This window comes from Rhinolophus sinicus, unplaced genomic scaffold, assembly GCF_057876585.1.
Source record: "Rhinolophus sinicus isolate RSI-liver-muscle unplaced genomic scaffold, RSI-T2T HiC_scaffold_22, whole genome shotgun sequence".
NCBI classification, from domain to species: Eukaryota; Metazoa; Chordata; class Mammalia; order Chiroptera; family Rhinolophidae; genus Rhinolophus; species Rhinolophus sinicus.
This window is the reverse complement of record NW_028290712.1, coordinates 347,239-368,626: the sequence shown is the minus strand read 5'-3', so window position 1 is coordinate 368,626 and position 21,388 is coordinate 347,239. Positions and strand designations below refer to the sequence as shown.

General features: G+C 40.5%; 1 protein-coding gene across 1 annotated transcript; it reads left to right on the top strand.

The window, feature by feature from the left end:
* The first annotated feature begins 2,605 nt into the window (after positions 1 to 2,605).
* Positions 2,606 to 3,274, top strand: LOC148754344 (testis-specific Y-encoded protein 2-like). Its single transcript, XM_088795326.1, has 2 exons — positions 2,606 to 2,612; positions 2,718 to 3,274. Exons 1-2 carry the CDS (start codon positions 2,606 to 2,608, stop codon positions 3,272 to 3,274), a joined length of 564 nt encoding a protein of 187 aa, XP_088651452.1.
* The last annotated feature ends 18,114 nt before the right edge of the window (positions 3,275 to 21,388 follow it).

Sequence of the window (21,388 nt, the reverse complement as noted above, 5' to 3'; positions counted from 1 at the left end):
AGAGAGAGAGAGAGAGAGACAGAGAGAGAGAGAGAGAGACAGAGAGACAGAGAGAGAGAGAGAACCCAAATTAATAAAATCAGAAATAAGAGACGTGACAACAGACATCACAGAAATACCAGAAAAAAATAAAATAAAATAAATAAATAAATAAATAAAAATAAATAAATAAATCTTAAGAAATTACTATGAGCAACTATATGCCAACAAATTAAACAATCTTGAAGTAATGGACAATTTTCTAGAAGCATACAACCTTCCAAGGCTACCTCAAAAAGAAACGGAAACTTGAATAGACTGGTTACCATCAGGGAAATTGAATCAGTAATCAGCAATCTCCCAACAAACAAAAGCCCTGGACCAGATGGCTTTACAGGTGAATTTTACAAAAAAAATAAAAATAATTATCACCTATTCCCTCAAAGTATTCCAAAAAATCCAAAAGGAAGGGAGGCTCTCAAGTACATTTTACGATCCCGAAATCGGACAATTACACTACAAAACAAAACAATCAAACAAAAAACTACAGTTTGATATCTCTAATGAACATAGATGCAAAAATTCTCAAGAAAATATTAGCGAACATAATTTAACAATATGTTAAAAAGATCATACACCATGATCACATGGGATTCATGCCTGGTATGCAAGGGTGGTTCAACAGTCATAAATCAATTAATGTGATACACCACATTAATAAAATGAAAAATAAAAATAATATGATCATATCAATAGATGCAGAAAAAGCATTGGACAAAACCCAGCAAACATTTTTGATATAAACCCTTGAGAAAGTGGGAATACAGGGACCATATCTCAACATAATAAAGGCCACATATGAAAAACTCACTGCTAACATCATACTTAATGGGGAAAAGCTGAAACCATTCCTCTCAAGATCACAAACAAGACAAGGTTGCCCACTTTCTCCACTTCTATTCAACATAGTGCTGGAAGTTCTAGCCACAGCAATCTGACAAGAAAAAGAAATAAAAGGCATCCAAATAGGTAAGGAGGAAGTAAAATTGCCATTACATGAAGATGACATGATACTATATAGAGAGAACACTAAAGACTCCTCCATACAAAATTAACATTCAGAAATCAGTTGCATTTATATACACCAAAAACAAAAAATCAGAAGGAGTAAGAAAACAATCCCATTTACAATTGCTTCGAAGACTATAAAATAACTGGGGATAAATTTAACCAAAGTAGTAAAAGATCTGTATTCAGAAAATTATAAGACACTGAAGAAAGAAATTAAATAAGATAGAAATAGATGGAAACACATACCATACTCAAGGATAGGAAGAATTAATATAATATAGTTAAAATCTCCATACTACCTAAGGGAATATACAGATTCAACGCAATTTCTATCAAACTACCAAGGACATTTGTCACAGAAATAGAACCTATAATCCTAAAATGTATATGAAAATATAAAAGACCTTGGAAAACCTTGGCAATTTTGAGAAATAAGAACCAAGTGGGAGGTATAATGATACCTGACATCAAATTATACTACAAGGCTTCAGTAATCAAAACAGTATAGTACTGGCATAAAAACAGATACATAGATCAATGGAACAGAATAGAGAGCCCAGAAATAAATTCATGCCTATATGGTCGTTTAATCTACGACAATGCAAGCAAGAATTTATGGTAGAGTAAATACAGCCTACTCAATAAATAGTGTTGGGAAACTTGGACAGACACATGGGAAAAAAATGAAGCTGAACCTTCTCCTTACACCATATACAAGAATAAATTGAAAATGAATTGAAGTCTTCATTGAAAGATCTGATAGCATAAAATTCCTAACTAAAAATATAGGAGTGAGGGAGCAAGGGAAGGAGGGAGGGAGAGAGAGAGAGAGGAACAGGCCAACAGAATGAGCCCTTTAATGAGTGACTTTTTTTCTCCTTGAGTACCGGAGGTCAATTCTGCAAATATTAAGGTCACAGCCCCTACTTGTAGAATCGTTGCCAGTGTCTGCAGCTTGGTTCCCAGACATGCCAATTCCATGGATATCATCGTGTTAGCCATGCCACATATACTATGGGCTATTTCCTGAGAGCTCTTTGTGGAACAGTTGGACAAGTGCTACAACACAATGATTTGGTAGTGGGAAGCCCGGCCTAGCACCCAGTGTCCCAGCAGGTGGCACCCACGTCCAGGAAACCCCTGAGATGCCAGGTTCAGTGAACTTTCTACAGGCGGGTGATTGGAGAGGTCACAAGGGCCATTTGTGAATGTGCTTGCATTGGGCCTGAGGAAGAAGCCTGGCCAAGAAGCAGGCGGGATGGGGGAACTGAAGGGTGGTCATTATATAGGAAGGGCGTGGGTCCAGGGTCGCCAGGTCCTCTTTCTGATTGGTGGACATGGGGCCAGCTGACTGAGCGGGGCTCTGGCATCCTTCCAGCAGATTGAGTATGGGGGCAGGCGGGCACTTTGAGCTTCGCACTACCTACCGGAGACCAGCAGCCAAACCCAGAGCCCCGCTCTAGGGCCCGAGGCTACTGGACTGAATTGTCGGCTCTGCACACACGAGCGTCCTCCTTCCACGCCTTCTCCACTGTACAGCTTAGAACAGGGCCCCATGGAGAGTGAGGCTGGGAAGGGGGCAGGTCTGGCGGTCTGGGAGTCCTCGGATGACTTAGCTGTGGAACCATGCCTTCAACAGGCAGCGGCCTGAGAGTGTCCCGGCCCAGCGGGACTCCTGGAGACCCTGCAGGCCACCGCAGGTGCGAGGGTAGCAGAGGCCTCCATCCTCAGCGTGGCGTCGGAGCAGGAAGGAGGGGCCCCTGCGTGGCCACATGAGGCAGTGCTGCTTGTAAAGGACGTCGCACATGACGTAGAGGTCGTGACAGAAGAGGAAGTGGTGGCCCAGGAGTCTGTGGACGATGATTCGGAGGTCCGGCAAGTGGAGGAACTCGGGGTCATGGGGGACGGACAGAATGAGGTACAGTGTGTTGGGAGTGAGGAGGAATCACAGGCCCCAGTGTGGAAGGACAAGCCTGGGCCGGCCCTGCCGGCACCACGCCGGAGGTCTGCGTACAGCCCGCAGTCCCCACTGCAGCTGCTGCAGGCCCTTCAGTTACAGCTGAGTGTTAAGGCCCGGCACAGTAGCGCCTACTATCAGCTGAGGCGCAAGATCTGTCAGAGCAGGCAGCCGCATCTGGAGCGTAGAAGGAACATCATCCAGTGCATCCACGGCTTCTGGGCCAAAGCTGTATCCTTACGGATGACTCCTGGGGTATGCTGCTGAACGGAAGACAGCCATGGCAGGCACAAATTGCAAGGGCCAGGTGGAAGCCCGGTAAGGGCTGAGGGAAGGGCCTGAGTGCCTCGAACGCACGTCTTGGGGTCAGGTTTAGGAGGACCAGGAGAGTCCTCAGGCGTCTGAGCAGAAATTATGGGCCAATCCTTTCGACACAGAGGTTGCCCGAGCACACTTCCTTGGCCTCAGGGAGTGTGCCCGGGCAACGTGTATGGAGGCTACGTGACACACTGCAGACATTTCAAGGACACAGTGTCCTGGGCAATCCCAGCAGAAATGGAACCCACACACTCCTCCCAGGCACTCTGTGTGTGGGTAGTTGTTCCATAGTTGAGTGCCAAAGCACAGGTAGGTGTTGTATGTAGGGTTTAAGCGGTATGATGCCACTCTCCTTCCCAAGACAATACTCAGCTAGATGAGCTCAGGAGCAGGCTACAGCACTGCTACCCCAAAGCCTCCATGCAAATCCCCACCACTAACCCCTCTCACACACACAAAAACAATCACAGGACAAGGTGTGAGTGCAGCAGAGCTCCCTTCCGCATGCAGGTATCTCGAGAAGCTGTGTGTGGACACAGCTTCATGGGAACAAACACACCCTCCTCAGGGAACCTGCAGACAGGAGAGAAACATCATAAGAAGTGGTTTTTGAACATGTGCACACATAAGTGAGCTGCAGAATAGGGGTAAGTCAGCACGCAGGCCCTCCTCATGTCATCACAGGCAGCATAAGGTAAACCTGCACCCTGGGATACCACAGTCGTGGGCACATGAGATAAATGGCAGGGGCTGAGGGTTTGGTTGGGTGGCACTGCCTAGCATCCTGCCACATGCCAATCTAGTACCTCCTCTATCCCAGACTGGCTCAGCTGCTTTAGGCCCTACCTTGAAAGCATGAAGACTCCTAGACCAGAGCACTGATTCTGAACCACCCACACTTGTCAGCCTTGATCAGTGGCCAAGATGAAGACATGTTTAGCTACATGACCAGTTTGGAAGTGAGATGATGTGCCTGGAGCAGGGCTAGGGGCACTTGGTTGGGGTGATGTGATTCAGAGAAGGGGCTCTAGTCCTGCCACCATGCTAGCTCAGCAAGCAAAAAGACATGTCCCTATTCTCAACCTCTTGCACGTGACAGGTGCAGTAATTGAGCTACCCAGGTATCAGTCAGTTGAAGTTTCCCTTTTGGAGAAACCCCTTCTTCTACAATGAAGTGATCATCAAGGAGTATCACATTAACTTTCCTGGAAAATGGTGGTGCTCAGGACAGGGGCAAAAGAGGCAAGGCATGGGTGCTGGGCCAGTGTGTCCCTTGTGTTCCTCCCCTCTGCTCCCAGGGTATAGGGCATCTTGTTCCACTCCAGTATGGTGTTTCTGGGCCTATGGACAAGGATGCAGCAGTCACAGTCACAACATCATGGGCCTTAACTTATTCAACTGGTTATCTGACCACAACTTCCCAGGGTCTAGCAGGATAACTGAGGTATAAGCCCTCTGGCCATGGTCAGAAATGATGCTGAAGGAGACCCCAAGTGCATGGAAGGAGTCTAGGCCCTGTCCTGAGCTGCCTGCATTGTTTCCTCCGTCCAAGAATATCATTGAGACGTCACAGGAATGGCGGCAGTGGGGCATATTTTTTGAGTTCTTCTCTGGATCTTATCAGAAATGGGACATTTATAACCCATCAAAGGATTCTCTGCTCATCACACAGAACAGCTAAGAGACTCGTGCAAGGATTACTTGCAGGTGGAAAATTGGGCGAGCAGGGGAAGTGGGAAGGAAGCGAAGTGGAGACACGGCCACTTCTGCATCTGCGGGGTCTGCATCAGTGGCGGTGGAAATGCAGTCCACCCCTGTGTCTGTGGGGACGTGGCCCTCATCTGCATTGGTGGAATCCCGGCCGAAATCCGCAGCTGCAGAGATGCAGGGGATCCCAGGACGGAACAACAAACAAAAAAGCCAGGAGGTGGGCATTTCCCTTGCATCCCACAGCTGATTTCTCCTGCCGAGGGGGCAGCATATCCAGCATTTGAGGCAATAACCTCAGCTGATACCTCCAGTTAAGCCCTAGGCCGGACAAAGGACACAAACTCCATACCTGGGCCCCTTCTACCGCTCTTCCAATCCTACCCCTACCCGTTCAGAGACTTGAACTGGCCCCTGAACTGAGGAGTGGTGTCAGATTACAGAGGAGCCTCGGTACACGGGCTCTGGGAAGACTGGCGGGTGGCTCTCGCCCAGGGAGGAGGCTGGAGGAGTGTGGTTTTTTCTCGGCTAGGAGAGAGGTAACTCTTCCGCCCCCAGCCACCATCTTTTCTGGCCTACATGAAGAGTGTGACACAGCTGGACTTGGAAAGAGAAGACCCCTCCATCCACAGACCCAACTCTTTCTGGCCTGCCTCGGGCAGGGCAATTACAACTATGAGGCACTCCCAGGACCCAGCAGTAAGCCACAGATGCAGCAACCAGCTTTTAGCAGCTCTGAAATCTCCCGCCCGCCACACACACACACACACACACACACACACACACACACACACACACATGGAAGAAGTGCCCTAAGACTCAGGAGAACTGGACACAGGGCTGGTGGTGTTACTCTCAGTGTGCATATATGCAGGCAAGGGCAGAAACTGCACTGGCTTTGTAAAAACTACCATCCAGACCCCTCACCTCACAAATCTAAATCTGCAGTCCCAACGTCAATCTAGGCACCAGGTGAATGGCTCTGCCTGCACAATATGCAGGGGACTCTTTGGTACAGCATAGGACAACCTAGAGTTTTCTTGGTGGCCTTATGCCAAGACTGGTGCTGCCTTCTGTTTTGTTTTGTTTTGTCTTTATATCTTTGATATATTTGCCTGTGTTGAGTGGGGGTTGTTGGTAGTTTTTACATGTGAATGTATTTGATATTTTTCTTTGTTGTTGTTCTTGTTGTGCTTGGTGATTTGTTTTGTTCTGAAATTGCCCTGCCATGGCCCAGCTTAAGAGGCACAAGATTCACCATTCCCAGTGGCCAACTCCAGACCAAACCAGAGTAATACCGGGCTTGACCTACAATGACAAACCCAGAGGGAATTCTTTACAGGCACAAGAGCCCATAGAGGCCAAACAACATTTAAGCGGTCAACACTCACGCAGTAGAACACCCTGCAGTGGGCAGAGCCAAGTCTCACAGCTAGTTAGCCTACCAGTAAACCACACCTACTCACAAGCGAAAAGCAATTAAAGATCTTCAACAGGAGAATATACACAACACAAGAGTCACCTTTGGAGCACACGCAGAGGAGAAAAATGAAGTAGTGCAAGTCAAATATAAAGGACACATACTACATAAGATAACCCAACAAGAACTAAGAACTATAGGGGATCTATCTAATACATCGAAGCAAACACAGAGAGTCAGCCAGAATGAGGAAACAAAGAAACATGTCCCAAATAAAAGAACAGAAGAAACCTCCAGAAATGGAACCAAATGAAACAGAGATAACCAACCTACAAGAGACAGAGTTCAGCACTCTGATGATATGAATGTTTAAGGAGCTCAGAGACGACATCAAGAAGGATGTAGAAATCATAACAAAAAACCAGTTAGAACTAAAGAACACAATTACTGAAAAAAGAACTCACTTGAAGGAATTAACAGCAGGCTAGATGAAGCAGAGGATTGAATCAGCAACTTAGAAGACAAGTTAGCAGAGATCACCCAAACAGAACAACAGAAAGAAAAAAGAATAATAAAAAAAAATGAAGAAGGTTTAAAAGACCTCTGCGATAACTCAAGTGCAACAACATGTGCATCATAGGAATACCAGACGTTGAAGAGAGGAAGCAAGGGATTGAGAATATATTTGAGTAATAATGTCCGAAAACTTCCCGAACCTGCCGAAGGAAACCAACATACAAGCCCAGGAAGTGCAGAGATAAACACCATTCCAACCATGATAAACCCAAACAGGTCTACACCAAGACACATTATAGTTAAAATGGCCAAGGTTAAAGACAAAGAGAGAATCCTAGAAGGAGCAAGAGCAAGACAGAGGGTTACATACAAGGGAACTCCCATAATACTATCAAATGACTTTTCTGCAGAAACATTGCAGGCCAGGAGGGAGTGGCAGGAGATACTCAAAGTGATGGAAAACAGAGGCCTACAATGGAGATTGCTTTATCCAGCAAGGCTAACATTTAAAGTTGATGGAGAGATAAAGAGCTTCCCAGAAAATAATAAGCTAAAGGAATTTATTACCACCAAGGCAGCATTGCAAGAAATACTAAAAGGACTTCTGTAAATAGAAGAAAGATGAAAACAATCTAACACAAATTTATAAATGACAATAGCTATGTACCTATCACTAATCACTTTAAATTTAAATGGATTAAATGCTCCAATCAAGAGACATAGGGTGCACCTGAAACTAATTAAAAAAAAAAAAAAAAAAAAAAAAAAAAAAAAAAAAAAAGAGACATAGGGTGGCTGAGTGGATAAGAAAGCAAGACCCTTGTATATGCTGTTTACAAGAGACTCATCTCAGATCAAAAGAGACACAGAGGCTGAAAGGGAAGTGTTAGAGTAAGATATTTAATGCAAATGGAAATGAGACAAAAGCTGGAGTTGCAATACTTATTTCTGACAAAATAGACATTAAAATGAAGAAAATATTAAAAGACAAAATGGGCACTATATAGTAATAAAGGGATCAATCTGACAAGCGGATAACCTGACATAACCCTAGTAAACGTCTATGTACCCAAAATAGGAGCACCTAAATATATAAAACAGATATTGACTGACATAAAGACAGAGATCAATAGTAACATTATCATCGTAGGGGCTTCAACACACCTCTGACAACAAGGGACAAGTCTTCCAGACAGAAAATCAATACGGAAACAACAGCCTTAAATGATACATTGGACCACTTGGATTTAATCGATATTTGCAGAGCATTTCACCCCAGTGCTGCAGAATACACGTTCTTCTCCAGAACACATGGAACATTTTCCAAGATAGACCATATGTTAGGCCACAAAACAAGTCTTGATAAATTTAAGAAAATTGAAATCGTATCAATTGTCTTCTCTCACCACAGTGGAATGAAATTAGAAATGAACTACAGGAAAAAACTGGAAGGCACACAAATTCATGGAGGCTAAATAACCCGTTACTAAATAATGAATGGGTCAAGCAGGAGATAAAGCAAGAAATCAAAAGATATCTTGAGACAAACGGAAATGAAAACACGACAAGCCAAAATCTATGGGATGCCGCGAAAGCAGTCCTAAGAGGGAAGTTCATAGCATTGCAGGCCTACCTAAAGAAATAGGAAACATCACTAATAAACACTTTATCTTCACACTTAAGTGATCGGGAAAAACAGCAACAAAATAAGCCCAAAGGGAGTACAAGGAAGGAGATAATAAAGATCAGAGTGGAAATAAATGAAATAGAAACCAGAAAAACAATAGTAAAGATCAATGAGTCCAAGAGTTGTTTTTTAGAGAAGATAAACAAAATTGACAAACCTATAGCCACACTCATTAAAAAAAAGAGAGAGAGGAACCAAGTTAATAAAATCAGAAAGGAAAGAGGAGAAGTGACAACAGACACCGCAGAAATAAAAAAAAATAAAAAAATAAAAATTATTATGCGCAACTATATGCCAACAAATTTGACAATCTGGAAGAAATGGACAGTTTTCTAGAGGCGTACAACCTTCCAAGGCTAACTCAAGAAGAAATAGAAAACCTGGTTAGACTGATTACCACCAGGGAAATTGATCAGTAATCAACAATCTCCCAACAAACAAAACCCTGAACCAGATGGCTTTACAGGTGAATTTTACAAAACGTTCAAAAAAGAAGTATCACCTATTCTCATAGAGCTCTTCAACAAAATCCAGAAGGAGGGAAGACTTCCAAACACTTTCTAGGAAGTCACTACCACCGTGATCCCAAAATCAGAAAAAGATGCCACAAAAAATGAAAATGACAGGCTGATATCGCTAATGAACATAGATGCAAATCCTTAACAAAATATTAGTGAACATAATTCAGCAATACATTAAAAAGATCATACACTATGATCAAGTGGGATTCACCCATGGTATGCAAGCGTGGTTCAAAATCCGCAAATCAATTAATGTGATACACCACATTAATAAAATGAAAAATAAAAATAACATAATTATATCAATAGTTTCAGAAAAAGCATTTGATAAAATCCAGCAGCCATTTATGATAAAAAAGTGGGTATAGAGGGATCATATCTCAACATAATAAAGGCCATCTATGATAAACCCACAGATGACATCATACTCAATGGGGAAAAGTTAAAACCATTCCCCTTAAGATCAGGAAAAAGGCACGGTTGCCCACTTTCTCCACTTCTACTCAACATAGTGCTGGAAGTTCTAGCCACAGCAATCAGACAAGAAAAATAAATAAAAGGCATCCAAATCGGTAAGGAGGAAGTAAAATTTTCATTATATGCAGAGGACATGATACTATATATAGAGTATCCTAAAGTCTCCACCAAGAAACTATTAGAGTTGACAGATGAATTTAGTAAAGTAGCAGGATACAAAATTAATATTCAGAAATTGGTTTCATTTGTACATGCCAATAATAAAACATCAGAAGGAGAAATTAAAAAAGCAATCCCATTTACAATTGCTCCAAAGACTATAAGATACCTGGGAATAAATTTAACAAAGGAAGTAAAAGATCTGTACTCAGAAAATTATAAGACACTGAAGAAAGAAATGAAAGAAGATACATATAGATGGAAACACATACCATGTTCATGGATAGGAAGAAGTAATATAGTTAAAATGCCCATACTGCCTAAGGCAATATACATATTCAATGCAATTCCTATCAAACTACCAACGACGTTTTTCACAGAAATAGAACATATAATCCTAAAATTTATAAGGCACCAAAAAGACCCCAGATAGCCTCAGCAATCTTGAGAAATAAGAACAAAGTGGGAGGTATAACAATACCTGACATCAAATTATACTACAAGTCTCCAGTAATCAAAACAGCATGGAACTGGCATAAAAATAGACAGATACTTCAATGGAACAGAATAGAGAGTCCAGAAATAAATCCATGCCTATATGACCATTTAATCTACAACAATAGAAGCAAGAATGTACAGTGGGGTAAAGACAGTCTTTTCAATAAATGGTGCTGGGAAACCTGGACAGAAAAATACAAAAAAATGAACTTGGATAACCTCCTTACACCATATACAAAAATAAATCAAAACAGATTAAAGACTTAAATGTAAGATCTGAAAACATAAAATTCCTAGAAGAAAATATAGGAAGAAACTTCACAGACATTACCCAGAGAAAGATTTTTACTGAGTATCCCCTTGCGCGAGGAAAGTAAGAGAAAAAATAAACGTGTTTAATAAAATAAAATTAAAAAAAAAAAATGAACATGTCAGATTACATCAAAGTAAAAAGTTTTTTCACAGCAAAGGAAACCATCAATAAAACAAAAAGGGATCGTACTGAATGGGAAAAGATATTTGACAATCATATATCTGATAAGGGGTTAATATCACAAATTTATAAAAAACTCACTCAGCTCAACTCCAAAAAAAACAAACTAACTACCCAATTAAAAAATGGGCAGCGGACATGAAGACGCATTTTTCTAAAAAGAACATACAGATGGCAAACAGACATATGAAAAAATGCTCAAACTCACTAACTAGCAGATAATTGCAAATAAAAACCACAATGAGATACCACCTCACTCCAGTAAAAATGGCTGTAGCTATCAATAAATCAACAGACAAGTGCTGGCGAGGATGTGGAGACAAGGAATGCTTGTGCACTGTTGGTGGGAATGCAGATTGGAGCAGCCATTATGGAAAACAGTATGGAGTTATCTCAAAAATCTGAAAATGGAACTACCTTATGATCCAGCAATCCCACTCCAAGGTATCTATCTGGAGAAATCCAAAACTCCAATTCAAAAATCTTTATAAACTCCTATGTTTATTGCAGCACTATACACAATAGGCAAGACATGGAAACAACTGAAATGCACATCAGTAGATGATAATCAGTAGTAGATTAAGAACCGGTGGTACATTTATACAATGGAGTATTACGCAGCCATAAAGAAGAAAGAAATCTTACCATTTGCAACAACATGGAGGGACCTAGAGAACATTATGTTAAGTGAAATAAGTCAGACAGAGAAAGACAAATACCATATGATCTCACTTATATGTGGAAACAAAAGAAAAGAATGAGTGAATGAACTAATCAGAAACAGTTTTGGATACATAGAGGAAAAACTGAGGGTTGCCAGATGGGCGGGGTGGTGGGGATAATGGGGAACATGAGAGGTTTAGAAAATAGTCGGTAACCACAATATGGCCACGGGGTTTTGAAAATTAATTTGGGGAAGGTAATCAATAATGTAAAGATTTTGTAGGGTATCCGATGGACACGTGTACCATTTGGAAGACCACCTCAGGGGTGATGTAGATGCCTGATCTCTGCACTGTACACCTGAAGCTGAACAATAATGAATTCCAACTATAATTATATATATATATATATATATATATATATATATATATATATATATATATATATATATATATATATTTTTTTTTTTTTTTACAGGAAGCAGAGTACAGCATTAGGAATAGAGACAGTAGAAATGTAATGGCTCTGTGCAATGTCAGAGGGCAAGTAGATGGTGGGAGGGGGCATCACACAGTGTGCGGGATATAAATGATAAACATCTAAGTTATTGCTTTGTCTTGTGCACCTGAAACTAATCATATTTAAAAAAAATAAAAATAATGAAAAATAATAAAAAATAATAATAAAATAAAAGTGACCCTGAAGATAAGAATCATTTATATCATTCCAAGTATGACGGCATTTCTTACTAATGCCCCATTGCTTAGTGAGAAAAAAGTAGGTTCTAAATCTTGTGTGATTCTTAAAGAAAAAATGTTTTTTTTCCTCCTGTTTTATTGGGTCATTATATTATAAATATTAAAACTTCCTTTTTAAAGTGAAAAAACAAACACACACAAGAATATAATTGAGTTGCATGAGTTCCTTGTATATTCTGGATACTAGCCCCTTATTGGAGGCACTGTTTGCAAAAATCTTCTCCCATTCAGTTGGTCGCCTCTTTATTTTGTCAGTGGTTTCTTTTGCTGTGCAGAAGCTTTTAAGTTTCATATAGTCCCATTCGTTTATTTTAGATTTTACTTCCATTGCCTTTGGAGTCAAATTCATAAAATGCTCTTTGAACCCAAGGTCCATAAGTTTAGTACCTATGTTTTCTTCTATGCAGTTTATTGTGTCAGGTCTTATGCTTAAGTCTTTGATCCATTTTGAATTAACTTTGGTACATGGTGACAAATAGCAGTCCAGTTTCACTCTTTTGCACGTGGCTATCCAATCCCCCCAGCACCATTTATTGAAGAGGCTGTCTTTGCTCCATTATACGTTTTCAGCTTCTTTGTCAAAAATTATCTGTCCATATTTATGTGGTTTTATTTCTGGGTTCTCAATTCTATTCCATTGGTCTATGTGACTGTTTTTCTGCCAATACCATGCTGTTTTGATTATTGTGGCACTGTAGTACATGCCAAAGTCAGGAAGTGTGATACCTCCATTATAGTTCTTTTTTCTTAAGATTGCCTTGGCTATTCGGGGTCTTTTGTGGTTCCAAACAAATCTGATGATTTTTTGTTCTATTTCTTTAAAATATGCCATTGGGATTTTGATGGGGATTGCATTGATTCTATATATTGCTTTGGGTAATATGGCCATTTTAACTATATTGATTCTTCCAATCCATGAGCATGGAATGTCTTTCCATTTCTTTGTGTCTTCTTCAATTTCTTTCAAAAATATCTTACACTTTTCAGCATATAGGTCTTTCACATCCTTGGTTAAGTTTATTCCTAGGTATTTTATTCTTTTTTGCTGCAATTGCAAAAGGAATTGTTTTTTTGTATTTCTTTTTCTGAGATTTCATTGTTAGAATATAGGATGGCAATGGACTTTTGTGCGTTGATTTTGTAGCCGGCAACTTTACTGTATTCGTTGATTGTTTCTAATAGCTTTTTGGTGGAGTCTTTAGGGTTTTCTATATATAGCATCATGTCATCTGCAAAGAGTGATAATTTACCTTCTTCATTCCCAATTTGGATGCTTTTATTTCTTTCTCTTGCCTGATTGCTCTGGCAAGGACTTCCAACACTATGTTGAAAAGAGGAGGTGATGGGGACAGCCCTGTCGTGTTCCTGAACGTAGAGCAAAGGATCTCAGTTTTTCTCCATTAATTATGAGATTAGCAGAGGGCTTGTCATATATGGCCTTTATTATGTGAAGGTATTTTCCTTCTATACCTATTTTATTAAGTGTTTTAATCATAAATGGATGTTGTATCTTGTCAAATGCTTTTTCTGCATCAATTGATATAATCGTATGATTTTTGTCCTTTATTTTGTTTATGTGACGTATCGCATTGATGGATTTGCGTATGTTGAACCATCCTTGTGCCCCAGGGATGAACCCCACTTGGTCGTGAAGAATAATCTTTTTAATGCATTGTTGTATTCGATTTGCTAGAATTTTATTTAGGATTTTTGCATCGGTATTCATCAGAGATATTGGTCTGTAGTTTTCTTTTTTTTGTGCTGTCCTTACCAGGTTTTGGTATCAGGGTAATTTGGCCTCATAAAATGAGTTAGGGAGTACTGTCTCTTCTTCAATTTTTTGGAAGAGTTTGTGCAGGATCGGTATTAGATCCTCTTTGAAGGTTTGGTAGAATTCACTAGTGTAGCCATCTGGTCCCGGACTTTTGCTTTTGGGAACGTTTTGGATGACTGATTCAATTTTGTTACTGGTGATCAGTCTGTTTAGATTTTCCAGTTCTTCATGGTTCAGCCTTGGAAGGCTATATGTTTCTAAGACTTGTCCAATTTTTCTAGGTTGTTGAATTTGGTGGCATATAGTCCTTCATAGTATTCTTGGATGACCCTTTGTATTTCTGTGGTGTTCGTGATAACTTCCCCTTTTACGTTTCTGATTTTGTTAATCAGTGCCTTCTCTCTTTTTATCTTGGTAAGTCTAGCCAAGTGTTAGTCAATTTTTTGAATCTTTTCAAAGAACCAGCTCTTTGTCACATTAATTTTTTCTATTGTCTTTTTGTTCTCTATTTCATTTAGTTCTGCTCTAATTTTTGTTATTTCCTTTCTTCTGCTGTCCTTGGATTTTACTTGTTCTTCTTTTTCTGGTTCTTTAAGGTGTAACATGATGTTATTTATTTGGGAGTTTTCTTGTTTCTTGAGATAGGCCTGTAATGAGATAAATTTCCCTCTTAAAACTGCTTTCGCTGCATCCCAAAAATTTGGTAGCATGTATTTTCATTGTCATTTGTTTCTATGTATCTTTTGATCTCTCCTCTAACTTCTTCTTTGACCCAATCCTTCTTTAAAAGTATGTTGTTTAGTCTCCATGTATTTTTGTTTTTTCCCGCTTTCTTTTTACAGTTGATATCCAATTTCAAAGCCTTGTGATCAGTGAATATGCATGGTATGATTTCAATCTTCTTAAATTTGTTGAGACTGATTTTATGTCCCAATATATGGTCTATCCTTGAGAATGTTCCATGTACACTAGAAAAGAATGTATAGTCTGATGTTTTAGGATGAAGTGCTCTATAAATTTCACTTATGTCCATTTCATCTAATGTGTCTTTTAAGGCTATTATTTCGTTATTTATTTTCTGTTTGGATTATCTATCCATAGCTGTCAATGATGTATTTAAGTCCCCTAGTATAATTGTGTTTTGGTCAGTTTCTCCCTTTAGTTCTGTTAGTAGTTGCTTGGTATATTTTGGTGCTCCCTGATTGGGGGCATAAATATTGATGACTGTTATGTCTTCTTGTTTTATAGTCCCCTTCACCATTATGAAATGTCCATCTTTGTCTCTTGTTATCTTTTTCACCTTGAAGTCTGTTTCGTCTGATATCATTATGGCTACACCTGATTTTCTCTAGGTACCATTTGCTTACAGTGTCAATTTCCACCCTTTCACTTTGAGTCTCTGCTTGTCCTTGTAGCTGAGATGTGTCTCCTGGAGACAGCTTATGGTTGTGTTTAGTTTTTTGATCCAATCTACTACCCTGTACCTTTTTATTGGTGAGTTCAGTCCATTTACATTTAGGGTGATTATTGATATGTGAGTATTTCCTGTCATTCTATCTTTAGTTTTCTGGTAAGGCTGTGTCTCCATTGTTTCTTGCCTTTTTGTTGTTGCCTATTATTTCTGTGTGGTGGTATTCTATGATGTTTCCCTCTGTTTCTTCTTTTATTTCAGTATTTATTTCAGTTCTGGATTTATTTTGAGTGGTTACCTTAAGTTTTTGTAAAAGAAAGTTTGATATTTAGAGTATTCCATTTTCTTCAGCACGCTTACTTTCTCCATTCCCAGATTCCGGTTCAGGCCTTTACTCTCCCCCTTTTTGAGTTTTCGTTGACACAAATTGTTCCTGTTGATGGTGGTCAAAAAGCCTGCTTTAGTATTTCTTGTAGTGCAGGTCATGTATTAGAAAATTCCCTCAGCTTCTGTATGTCTGGAAAGGTCTTTATTCCTCCTTCATATCTAAAGGATATCTTTGATGGATATATTATTCTTGGCTCATGATTTCTCTCTTTCAATAGTTTGAATATTTGGTTCCACTCCCTCCTGGCTTGTAGAGTTTTGATGAAAAATCTGATGATAATCTAATGGGCTTTCTTTGTAAGTTACCGTCTTCTTTTCCCTGGCAGCCTTGAGGATTCTTTCTTTGTCATTGATTTTAGACAGCTTCAATACAATGTGCCTTGGAGAAGGCCTGTTGGGATTGAGGTAACTAGGTGTTCTATTTGCTTCTTGGATTTGAGGGTCCAGTTCTGTCCACAAATTTGGGAAGTTCTCTTCTACAATTTGTTTGAATATATTCTCTGTTCCCTTCTCTCTTTCTTCTCCTTCTGGTATGCCCATTATTCTTATATTGCTCTTTCTGATGGACTCAGAAAGTTCTTGTAGAGTTCTTTCATTTCTTTTAAGTCTCAAGTCTTTTTCTTTTTCTCTCTGTGTCATTTCCAGGTTTCTATCTTCGATGTCACTGATTCTTTCCTCCATCTGGTCAACTCTACTACCTAAGCTGGTTATTTCATTCTTAATTTCTTCTATTGAGTTCTTAATCTCCAGAAATTCTCTTTGGTTCTTTTTTAAAATTTCAATCTCTTTCGTAAAATGCTCATGCTGTTCTTTGATTGAGTTTCTGAGGTCATTTAACTGCCTATCTGTGTTTTCTTGTATCTCGTTGATTTTTTTCAGAACTGCAATCTTGAATTCTCTGTCACTTAAATCACATATTTCTGTATCTTTAAGTGCCTTCTGTGCAGAGCAAGAATCACACTCAGTTGTATGCCCAGCACTGGAGCTATAATCTGTCCCCAGCAGATGCCTTAACAATCACAAATCAGTACATTCATATGCCACAAAAAGACAACTGTGACATCATCCCCTTTCCTGGAGACCTCAGCCACACAGGTGTCTTGGGCCATTTGCTGCCTATAGACTTATCCAGGAAAGTTCTTTCCCTTTTAGCCCTTACGGTCACTTCACCATTCTCTGTGCTCCATAGAGACTTATTTCTCATACTACAGAAGCCCTTGGGCCCAGGCATAATGACTTGCCAGGAATCACCTTGCCACTTCAAAGAGGACCTAGAACTGACATGCATTTGTTGTGAGAACTGACTCCAAAAAATACCCCATCAAAGAATGTTACTGAATGAATGGGAGCTCCAGATAGAGGAAGATCTGGTCTGCTACTCTCTGATGGTGGTTTTCTAAAAGAATCACTTATCATGCTTAGGTAGAAAGTGCACCACCTTCTTGATTGTCCTCATCACATGGTGAATAGTGTCAAGGGAGTGTTGGTACACGGAGTGGAAAGATACACATTTTTATGGTGCTCTGTCAGTTCTGACAGACAAGATGGTCTCCTTGGGTGTGTCATCTGAATTCCCCGATGCGTGCCCATCAAGCGGCTGATTTCAGAGTGTTGGAGTTAATTCAGTAGAGGTCATGTTCACCAGGAATTACCTAAGAAAGAAAGGAAGGTCCACTTACTTTGTGTGTGGGCTGAATAGCTGGCTCAGGATATACTGTAGTTCTCCATAATTTACTTGTGAAATACACTGAATTTCTCTGGGGAAGAAACTCTCTGCCACCCCTTAGCAGGTGACGTAATATGAATTAGAGTGATGATAGATTATCTGACTACACATGGTGTCCCACATGCAAAATGTACGGACTGTATGAGAAATGGGTGAAAATTTGAAATGTTTCCTCAATCGTGAAGATCAGAGTATTAATGTAATGTACACAACATATGCAAAATGTAAAAGATGAAACAGATAGGCATGCCATAGGAGGCACACTGTAACATGGAAGAGAATGGGAGAGGCACAGCAGATCCGCAGCAATTCGAGTTTTAGGTGATTTGAACTCCAGGTCCTTCAGGATAACTCAGGCTTGAACCTCAAAAGAGACCACATCTGTTGCCTCAACTCTCTGACCAATCCTTCCTTTCCATTCAAAGGAAATATCTATGTTCACAGGTGAGGGAGCCCATAATGTTTTGTTTCAGAGACTTTTTTCAATGGGTAACGATTCTCTCCCTTTAATTCACAGTGAATGAAGTCTGTGAAATCTCCTTTACAAAACCAGTGCTCTCTCTATAAAATGGTGAACTACTTCATTCAGGCAAATACCACCACCACACTTATTTTAGCAAGGGCACTTCTCTGATTGGGTGCTAATTTCACTGGTAGTGTTTGTTTTTATAACTGATGAACTTTCTGATGTAGCCCAAAATGTCTTGAAGGCAGGCCCATCATATTAGAAGTCTAATGGTTTAGGAGAGTTGGCCAATATCCTTTACATTGTTTTGGTAAAATTCACACCTCAGTTTGCCTTTGTAACCTTTAAAAAACACAGTGCAGTTCTGTTATATGACAACAGCATTGTGCTTTCCTCAATCCTTGCTGTCTAATATCATATCTATGATTACAAGCTATCAATAAAAATCCAAGACATGCAACTTTCACTTTCCATCCAAGCTGCCCCACAACTTGCGCCCTGGCGAACACTGAACTGCCTTCATTCCCTATGAATTTGACATTGTTTTCCTGTTATCTCAGTCGAGAGACAACATATGTGGTCTTGTAATGCTAGCTTCTTTCTCCTTCCAGTTTCTCAAGATACTATCTTGTGGTCTCAAGTATCAAGACTTCTGTCACATTTATGACTGCATCTTGTTTCATTTTATACATATAACACGTTCACTAATGCCTTCATTGGTTGACCTGATATTGTGTTTCTACATTTTTGCATTTATCTACACTGTAGTTGTGACTTCTGTTTAGGAGTTTCTGGCATCCATTTTAAACTATTGTGTACATACTGATGTTCATGTTATATTTTCATTCTCAAAATACTGGACAAATGCGAACTGTTTTACACGTTAGTTATATCATTCTATGTACTCAGCAGAGACATAAGAACATTCCAATTTTTAAACATTGCATTGTGTAAAAGACACATGTGATTACTTCTCTTTCATAGCATAAAGTCTCATTGTGCTTGTGATTTTCCCTTGGTGAGTTATATATTGTTCAATTTTCATAGCAAACTGTTAAAGGCTGTGTGGCTTAAATAACAGACGTGTATTTCTTACCATCCTGAAAGTCCCAGATGAAGGTTCCAGAATGTGGCTTTCTCAAGAGGGTCTGTCAACTGGTTACCGCTCAGTAGGGTCTGACGCTGAGGGCGTCAGGAGGAAGGAACACTCTGAGAATAGCCACAAAATTCACTCTCCTCACAGATTCACATTCTGTTGTATGCCCAGCACTGGACTTGTAATCCGTGCCAAGGAGCCGTCTGGCTACCCACATATCAGTATTTTCATGTGTCACATAAAGGAAAGTGTGACATTATCATCCACTCTCCAGGAGGCCACAGCTACAAAGTGCCTTGGAAAATTTGCTATCCAGAAACTTATTCAGGACAGTCATGTCACTTTGAGCCCTGAGTGTGATTTCACCATTCTCTGTGCTCCATAGAACTTTCCTTTTCATACTACAGAGGATCTTTGGCCCAGGCATAATGATTTTCCAGGAATCACCTTGCCACTTCAAAGAGTAGCAAGAAGGGAGTTGCAGTTGGTGTGAGTGCTGGCTATAAAGAGCTCCATCATTGAGTGTTACTGGATGAATGTAGACTCCAGATAGTAGTGAACATGATCTTCTAGTCTCTGATGGTGATTTTCAACAAGAACTACTTATCATACCTGGCAAGATTGTGTGTCATGATTGTCCTTATCACTTGCTGAGTATTGTCAAGGGAGTGTTGGTACAAAGAGAGGGAGGATACACATCTGTTAGGTGCCCTGTCCGTTCTGACAGGGAGGATGTGCTCCAAGGGTCTGCCCTCTGAATTCCCCGATATGTGTTTATCTAGTGGCTCATTTCAGAGAGTTGGATGTAATTCAGTAGAGGTGAGGATTGCCAGGAAGTATCTAAGGAAGAAAGGAAAGTCCACTTTCTTTGTATGTGGGCTCAGTATTTGGCTCAGTATTTACTATAGATGTCCATATACCACCAGTCAAAGACACTGAATTTCTCTGGGGAAGACACTCTATGACACCCCTTAGCATGTGACATAACAGAGTATTAGAAGTCTCGATAGATAACCTGACCACAAATGGAGTCCCACATGCAAAATGTACAGAACTATGAGTAAACGGGTGTAATTTGGGAATGTTTCCTCAATTAGGAAGATCAGAGTATTAATGAAACACACATCATATTCACAAAATGAAAAAGATGAAACAGAGAGGCATGCAACAGGAAGCCCTCACTATCATGGAAGAGAGAGGGAGGGGCACAGCCGATCCACAGCACTCTGAGTTTTAGCCTGATTTAAACACCAGGTCATTCAGGAAAGCCCAGGCTTGAACCCTGCAAGCGACCACAGTCATTGCCCTGACTGTCAGACTGATCCTTCCTTTCCACTCAAAGGAAATGTCTATGCGCACAGATGCGGAGGCCCACCACTTTTTTTTAAGAGACTCCTTTGAATATGTAATGATTCTCTCTCTTTCAATTCACAGTGAATGAAATCTGTGAAAACTCCTTTTCAAAATAAGTGCTCTCTCTGTAAAAAGACAAGCTTCTCCATCAGGCAAATATCCACCACACACTTAATTCTAGCAAGGGTAATTCTCTGATTGGTACCTAAATTTCACTGTCAGTGTTTGTTTTTACAACTGAGGATCTTTCTCATGTAGGCCAAAGTGTTTAGGAGGCAGGTCCATCAAAATATTAGACGACTTGTGGTTTAGGAGAAGTGCTCTAATGGGTATAACCTTTAAATTGTTTTGGTAAAATTTACACCACCAGTTTGCCATTAGAATGTTTAAAAAATACAATTCAGGAGAGACGTAAACAAAATGGCGGCTTGAGGTGAGCCTCTGTAAAGCTCCCCTGGAATTTACAACAAATCGAAAAACAAAAACTCCACAAAGGACTCCCTGCACAGCAGACAGGTAAGAAGAAGAGGTCCACTACCGAAGTCACCTACAGGTGGGCGAATCACGAGAGCAGGGGAGGAGGCAAAGGAGAAGTTCGGAGACGGAGTCGCACGGACGCAGGAGGCAGACCTAGCTCAGTGCTACGAGCTCACTGCATCCCGGAAATACTGCAGGTGCAGGAGAGGGAAGAACTCGGACTGCTAGAGCTCTGCTTGTGCCCACAGGGCTGAGGGGGCAGCATATAAAACTGCTGAACCCAACGCTCATGGCAGAGACCTCAGAGAAAAGATTGAGGGAAGAAGGCTGAAAATGGTGGTTTAAGCACTCATTGCCGAGCAGAGAATGGAAGCCTCAGGCACGGAGATTAGACGCCCCCTTCCTACCCTCCCAGAGATCGCACCGCCCCCACCTGCCTGGTGCTAGAAACAGAACAGTGGCAGTGTCAGATCA